The sequence below is a fragment of the Ceratina calcarata genome, unplaced genomic scaffold, assembly GCF_001652005.2.
Source record: "Ceratina calcarata isolate Rehan_Ccalc_2016 unplaced genomic scaffold, ASM165200v1 scaffold551.2, whole genome shotgun sequence".
NCBI classification, from domain to species: Eukaryota; Metazoa; Arthropoda; class Insecta; order Hymenoptera; family Apidae; genus Ceratina; species Ceratina calcarata.
Window position 1 is genome coordinate 63,356 of NW_017176693.1, and position 7,902 is coordinate 71,257.

General features: G+C 41.1%; 1 protein-coding gene across 1 annotated transcript in view; it reads left to right on the forward strand.

The window, feature by feature from the left end:
• Positions 1-1,179: 1,179 nt before the first annotated feature.
• The window catches only part of Imp (IGF-II mRNA-binding protein), a 40,357-nt gene continuing 33,634 nt past the window's right edge, over positions 1,180-7,902 (forward strand). Inside the window, exon 1 of the mRNA XM_026816822.1 lies at positions 1,180-1,232. Within this exon, the coding sequence (XP_026672623.1) occupies positions 1,189-1,232 (44 nt within the window). The 5' untranslated portion in view covers positions 1,180-1,188. The remainder of the gene's footprint in view (positions 1,233-7,902) is intronic.

Here is a 7,902-nt window from a genome sequence, read left to right on the forward strand (position 1 = left end):
CGTCGTTCTCTCGTACCGGCGTTTTTAACCTGTTGTGTCATCGCGTTAAAACGGTGTTCCATCGTTCTTCCCGGCGGAGAGCAGTAGCGGGAACCGGATAACGCACGGTCCCGGAATCGTCTCGAGCGACCAATCACGTTTCAGCTCTTCTCCGGCTGTCTCCACCGTTTTAGTTGGTAAAAGTGCTCGTGCGTCTTCGATACGTGGTGGGATTTCTTCGTTGGCCAGACGGAGAGAGATAGGAAGGCGTGCGCGCGCGAGAGAGAGAGAGAGAGTGAGAGAGAGAGAGAGAGAGAAGGGACGAGGCCGAGGGAAGGCCAAAGGGAAAGGCAGCGGTAGTAGAAAGCCGAGGCAAGGAGGAAAGCACGAAACTGCTCCACCCGCACGAGTTTCCCTTTGGCGGTCGTTCAGAGAGCGAGACACTATCTCGGACGGAGGATTGCAACGTCGGTGCATTCATACGTGGATCGTCGTCTCGACACTGTTGTTTCGTTTTTTTTTTACTTTTTGTTTACCGCGGATTCGCGTCTCTTTGGTAATCGTTGCTGTTCCCGATAACCGCTGCACGTCACGCGTGGTCGCGTGTCATCGTCGTGGAAAGTGTTGACCGAACGCCAGGAGGAAGCGCGTTCTAGCGAAGCAGTCACGACGTGCGTGAAGAACGAAAGAGGGAGGAACACGCGCGAAGGAGTACGGAATTAAGGAGATCGGAGAGGACGCTACCGTACGGAGAACTGAAAAGAGTTTGGAACGTCGGACGTGAGTCGCGTCTTCACTCGCGGATACGTCGTCGCATCCACACACACACACATACATATATATATATATATGTCCTATTTTCATCCTTTTTCTTGCTCTTCTCTCTTTTATTCGTGTTCGTTCTGCTGCGCGAACGAGAAATCAGCCAGTGTTTAGTGCCAGTGTTTGTCTACCTCAGTCGATTAGCGGCAGCTAACCGCGGAAAGCTGCATTAAAAAGATATTTAGTAAAGAGAGAGAAAAAATATATATATATAGAAATATATATAATATAAAGTATATAATATATATATTATATTGAACAGTGCTAAAGATTCGTCGAAGTATTGTTGTAAATATCGTCTATTCGGTTTTTGTGTGAATTTTCCAATCGACGAGAGGAATCATGTCCCTGGATAAGTTTGCGGAAGGCGGCGTGTTGCAGAAGGAAATGGAGCGTATGGAAATCGAAGAGAAAAACGGCGATACCACAAGGTAAATTAGTCATCCTCTATTTAAGAGTCTTAGCCTTTTGTGCTGCGTTTCCGCTCGGGTCCAAATATTCGTAATAAGGACCACCTACGCGTTTCGTATATCGAAACTACTTTCGCGCCATTTCTTATCAATATGATTCGATTTAATATCTTCCAAGCGACTTAACATAGGTCGTATGACCCGCGCAATGACTTCAGGAGTTTCTAGACATGCCGATAGTAAATTATCGTGATGGGTCTCTAGAACACGTTAGTCTAAAATTTCTAGATATTATCCCTCGTTTACTTAGGGCTAGTAGATACAATTATATTCAAGGTTGTCTTCAGACGAGGTAGGATTTGTAGCACAGATTTCTGTAATATGAGTAATATTATAAATATTATCCTCGATCATGGAAAACGTTGCGATGTTTGCCTTAAACTAGGCGTTTCGGGGATATGTTGGTAATAACGATGTGTACGAATATTAGAACTGACCTAACGGTTCACCGTGTCAACAGAGCAGAGCATCCGCGAACGCTTGACATACACACACGCGTAACTTAACCAACTTTTGAAAGAGACGGTGATATATTAATGGTTTCAAGTGGATACTGCTTGTTCAGTGCGATTTATTGTGCCTGAGCGAGTTACTTTCCCCCCGTTTAATTCCCTCTCGTAGTTACGTAAGATTTCTTTTAAACCGCGTTGAATGCTTCGGTAATTAAATTACGTAATAGCTCATTTTTCCGCGAATCTCATCGATCGTTTAATTCACTTTACGGTCCTAAAGTGAACTTCGTAGCGTCGCAACGATTCGTTCATCAGTAAGTATTCGTTTCATCGTTCATTTGTTTGTGACCGTCTATCGCAACCCGATTGACTAACTTGGAATATTCACTTTTGGCATATTTCGGCCGACACGTGACAAGTATAAAATGATATCGTTCCCCTGGTCGACTATTTATAGATAAAAAATTCGGGCCCCTATCCCTTTTCCCGGAAATCAGGTTTTTACAACGGAAATTCGTGACTGCGTGTGATGTTAGCTTTATCAAACTCGACGCTTTCGTAATAGTCGACTCACTCCGAAATCTCTCGACATTCCTGGCAGTACATGCCGCTGGTAGCTGACCATTTTGTTTGGCGACTTGTTTTTCTAAAACACGAAATCCGATGATAATAGGAAGTCGATAGCAGCGAGTTTCAATTGTCCCAAGAGTTAAACGAACGCGATATCTATTGTCACTGATTCGTCAATTCGTCAATTGGGCGATCATATTTTTGTAATTATTCAGCTTCCTCGTTACACGTTGTGTAACTATCGCACTTCTGTTTTCTCTTTCGTTAAGCTGGCCGTGGCCTTGATATCGCACGTGGCACAGCTCTGCAAGCGTCCCTGAAATTCGGCTGGTTTCGGCGTCAACCAGGCGGGAAATGAAAATTCAACGTTAACGCTTATTTAATTTCGCCGGAAAGCGTCTCAGTCGTAATTAATTCAGTTGCCTGCGCGTGATACGCTAGAACATTTCTCATTAATGACAATTGGGTTTAGCCTGAAACGTCGATCCGGGGAACGAGAGTTTGTCCGGGATTAGAATTAATTATTACTTCATCAAGAATACTCGGTTCGAGCATCTTTCAATAAAATATCTCATAATGAGATCAAGTCGTCCAACAGAATGGGAAACTGTAGTGGACAAACAGGTATGAGTAAATCGTGCGATGCGGGCTTGGAAATATGATGGCTGAGAAGTAATGTTGTAATAGTGATTCACTCGAAGGAAACAACGATAAAGGTCGGACGAAAAAAAGTGTCCACGTGGGCACTCATAGTAGATACAGGCGCGTCACGGTAATGCCGAAACGTATCGTGGCATAAAAATAGAAAATGCCCGCGACGAAAATATTTTACGCGAAGCCGACAAATGCATTGTTACGGTTAATTATATACCAAAATCTATAGCTTCTCTTGAAATCTCATAAATAGTCTAGGATAAAAGTAGTAAAGTCACGCGGAGAAGTGGGTTTCTGTGTATATCTTCATAACCGTGGTACAGGCGGAACCGACTCAAACAACATAAGAATGATATATGATATAAGTGTGAAGGAATTGGAATCTTGCGAAGTTCCATTCGTAAGTAAAAAGAATTCTGAATCGTTTTCTCTGAGGGCGATTCTTCCAAATGTAAAATCCCAAATTTTTTGTATGCATTAAACGAATGAGTAGAAATTGGAACATTTAGTATATTTACACTTTTCTAGTCGCTATTGAGCGGAAATTTCGCTATTGGAATTAAATTTACTTAAATATTTCACGCGTACGGCTCGCGTAAACCTAATTCACCTCATAATTAATTTGGTGTATCTGTGAATTCAATCTGCTTAATCCTATCTATTTACTATCAGATTCGACAGTTGCTCTGTCAGTTCAGCTTTGTTTGCTTATTACGTGTCCTATGGCAGTGGAATTTTTTTCTAGATATGTACTATTTATGGATTTATAATATTCGATTTATATATTAATTTCAACGTAATCAAAGATTGTTCAGAATGAGTTTGCTTGCTTTCATACAAAGTCGTATGGAATCATTTACGGAATCATAATGTCTTTAGGCAACAATGACATTATTAAGTATGAGTAACTTAATAAAATTGTACAAATGATCGGTGGTTCCTTTTGATCATTTGACCTCCACGTTACAAACCGAAATACGTACGTTTTTCATCTAAGTCTACATTACAGAAAATACCACTAAATAATGTTTGATTGTGAATGTCGATGATCGATGATCATTAAGATTGATGTGAGAAAATGGATGTGAAGGTGAATGGGTGTTACGTGTGCGCACGAAACCCAAGTGATAGTTGTGTGGCTCTATCTTTTGATGGAAACGTGTGTCAGACTTTTCCTCATCGGTAACGTAGATGCCTGTGGTATTTCAGCGGAAAAATCGAAAGTGTGAACGAAATATTTTTCGATTCAACAGAATAAGCGAATCTATTTAAAAATTTCGATCTCGTTGGAAAACGTATCTCCAAAAAAATAGATAAAAATTTGTAGATAATATATTTAAAAGTTTTCGTACTAGTTCTTCAAGAAATAAACCCTGATGAAATGAATACTGCAAAATATTGTGCAATATCATCAAATCTGAATTAAGCACACTAGAAATAAGAAAGAAAACTTTAGATATTTCTTTTGCTTATCAGATTAACAATGGTCTTATATTTTGCCTTGACTTAATTGCCACGTTCAAGTATACCGAAGAATTTTGCAGACCCATATTAAGATTAAATCATAAATATGCTTCCCTAAAATTACAGTAACTTGCAGCTTAATAAAATTTAATTTCTGTTGTACGGTCAAAGGAAATTGGCATCCATAAAAAATAGCTTTTATGGATTTTTCCGAAAGACCTTTACTTCAGGTAGCAACCGTAAGGGATGAAATGGTATATTGTGAATTTGCTTAGGGTTTGGGCCCTCGGACCATAGATTTCCCACAAATTTTCATCCGTCAGTTGTCAGGGATTTGTATTTGGGAAATCTCGAACAAAAGGTTCAGGTATTGGTTTTATGAACATCTGCTAGAATTCGATTGTGTTTCGAAAGACCCAGGCAGATATTTGGGATGGAATTAGTTCCCTAACGTTTCCTACCTGAACTTCGAAACCTTGAATAAACTGTTGCAACGATAAATCCTCCTCTTCGCATTTATCTTTCAGGGCCCTTCGCAAATTTTACAGGAACTATGAAAGTCCCTTTTATTGTACGCGGACCTACCCGAAACCTTGTCTTTTATAAATTGCTTTATTTCTAAAATATTTGCAAGAATAGAAATGAATTTCAGTTTTGCTGTAAAAATTGTTTCGGACGAATAGCGACAAAAGCAGGAAGTCGCTGCGTAGAAATGGCTGACACTTTCCTCAGGGTGGACGGTCGCCATTTGCAAACCAGTCTTCACTGACACACAGATTCATTAGCATACGAGTTGATACCAGTCGAACCACCATAATGTTACATCTTCCGCGATACTCCGTTACGTTTATTTTCCCCATCGATGGGTTCAACATCGTATTTAACACCCGTTCTTCCTTGTTTTTAGGACTTCCTTTTGAAGTTCAACGTAAAATTGATTGTGCATGATTCATAAAAATAAAATGTAACAAGGAAATATGTAGATGGAATTTTCACAATTTTTCTCATAGGTTTCATCAAATTTTCTAGACTCACAATATCTGAATACTTGCCAAAAAGCATGCATTGACATGGGAGTAAGTACAAAGACCTGGCACTGTTAATTTAAAATTAGAGCATGACTCGTCTTTAAATAGCATCCTTTAATCAACGACCCGATGTTCTCATAACCCGCATTTACGTAAATTACATCACGAATTTATTCAACGTAATTATCGTATAAGATGCAAATTTTATTTCGCGGCCGGTGTCCTCGTCCGCCCCGAGGATGCATCCCGTTGCAAAATCTGAGTAGCGCACATCAGCCTCGCGATAATTGCGAAATTCTCCCAGGTCAGCTCGTTCGAAGTTCTTTGCACTTTCTCCTCGTCCTCGTCTGGAGCACGTTGTGCGGTTCGTACACCTCGCGAAACGTCGGAAAGGAGGACAATCGGCGACTCGTGTCGCTTCTACGACTAGCCTCTCCCCTTCCGTCGTCGCGTTCGTTCTCAGAAAGGCATACGAATCCGCAAAGAAGCTACCAGCACCGGTCAGCGGTTTCCTCCGGTGTTAACGATCCCCTTATCTCGCCTCGCCGAGAATAAACGACGAAAATCGTTCTTAATTCGCTGCCTGTTTAAAATCATCGCAAATATCGGCCATACCAATTTTTATGGACAGCTCATAATCGAACTTGGAAGGGAAAACACGTTATTAAAGAGATCGAATCTGAATTACAGGCAATTAAGGTGAAAAGTACGCAAGATTAATGACTTATGATAAAGTAATCATGTACAATTATGATAAACATACACATAAAATGTAACGTAAAATTCATTTAAACTCGGCCGAAACTGATTTCGGAAACGTAATTATATTTCATTTATACGCAATAATAACTTTTAACTACCGCATTATTATTCATTGTCTTAAATAATAGGTCCGTCTGCATAAACATACCGCGACTGCAAGAGTTATCAATTAATTGTATAAATTAATTGAAACATCTCTTAATCAACTTCGACCAATCTTTGAAGAATACCGCCCTTAAATAATAGGTACCATTATATTCGTATATCATTTATTAAGATATCACGAATGAAGGCAGATCGTTAAGCCAGATAATCGACGGGAAATATTATGCCATTCGCATATTTCCTATTATTTCGGACGACTCGGAACAGTTTCAGTATTTGTCAACCATATATGTATACGACGGGTGATCCACCTTTCTCTTGAAGTCGCCACGACACGCAATAAACCGCTGATCAAATGGGTAGTCATCAGTCCACATTCCCGTTTTGATTGGTCCCGCGACTATTGTTTCCCGTTACGTCACGCAAACTTGCGTAGAGAGCAGCTTTCGAGATCAGAAGCGGGAGCATTAGTTATTCATGGCTACTACTGCCTCTTTTCGGAGTTCCATTAGCTTCCACGTGCGTTCTCGAGACGTTGGGAAGAAAATATATGCCAGGAAAGAGGAAGAACTCATGTAACCGCGACTAGAGAGACAGAAACTTACAGGTTGAACCACGTGTACCTGGTTTCATTATAATTTAGATAGATATAAATTACGACGGTCTCACAATGAATTTTAATTAGATTTTTAGATAATACGATCCATGTAGTGGATGTATGCATTCTGGCACAGTCGCGTCTGTAGGGATTATTTTTCGCTTAAGCTTTCAAGACGCGGTCTGAATAATTTGGTTATACTTGACGAAAGACGTGAACCCTTAAAAGCACTCTGCCGCTTTTAGCGCTCACGGGCTCAAGGCAATACGAATAGAAAAAACGAGCTCTAAATCGGTTAGCCTATCGATTCGTGAAAGAGTGTTCCTCCACACTTGGAAACTTGAAATTCGACTGCCTCCGGCGAACGTTGACCGGTCAAGATGTAATTCGTCTCGTGTTTCACGGAGAAATATCATTGTCTCCTTGATCGAATCGCTGAACTCTACCAAAAGAGGAAATAACGTGAAAAAGAGAGGAGAACGGATGCAGAGGAGGAGGAGGAAGAAACAAAATCGTTCAAAGCAAATCGAGGGACACTCGATGGAACGCGTAACGCGGGAAGAAGGGTTGATGGGATCGGAGGGATTGAAAAAGGATGAGAAATGGTCGTGGCTCGAGCCGGGCCCCGTACGAAATTTTAATTAAATTTCATAATCTGGAGACGACGCTGTCTCGCGCATTGTACCGCGACTTAAGCTTTTGTCGCGCAAGCGACGGGACTCGTCGTCGTTCTACGATTGTCACAGAATATGTTGATGTGGCACACGCCTCTTTTACATTCCGTAACACGGCGGAACGAATGTACTGGCGTTGGTACGTTTAATTAATCCCCGGCCAGTCTACCGGCGGCGCCGAAACGCGGTTTTTTCCGCTCCCTCCTGCTAAAATAGCCGCATTCCCTAAATTCGATTAAAACCATAATCGGTGCAATGCCGCGGGATAAAAAGAGATTGAAAGGAGAATGGAGGATCGAGCGGAGAGATCGCGATGCAGAAAAC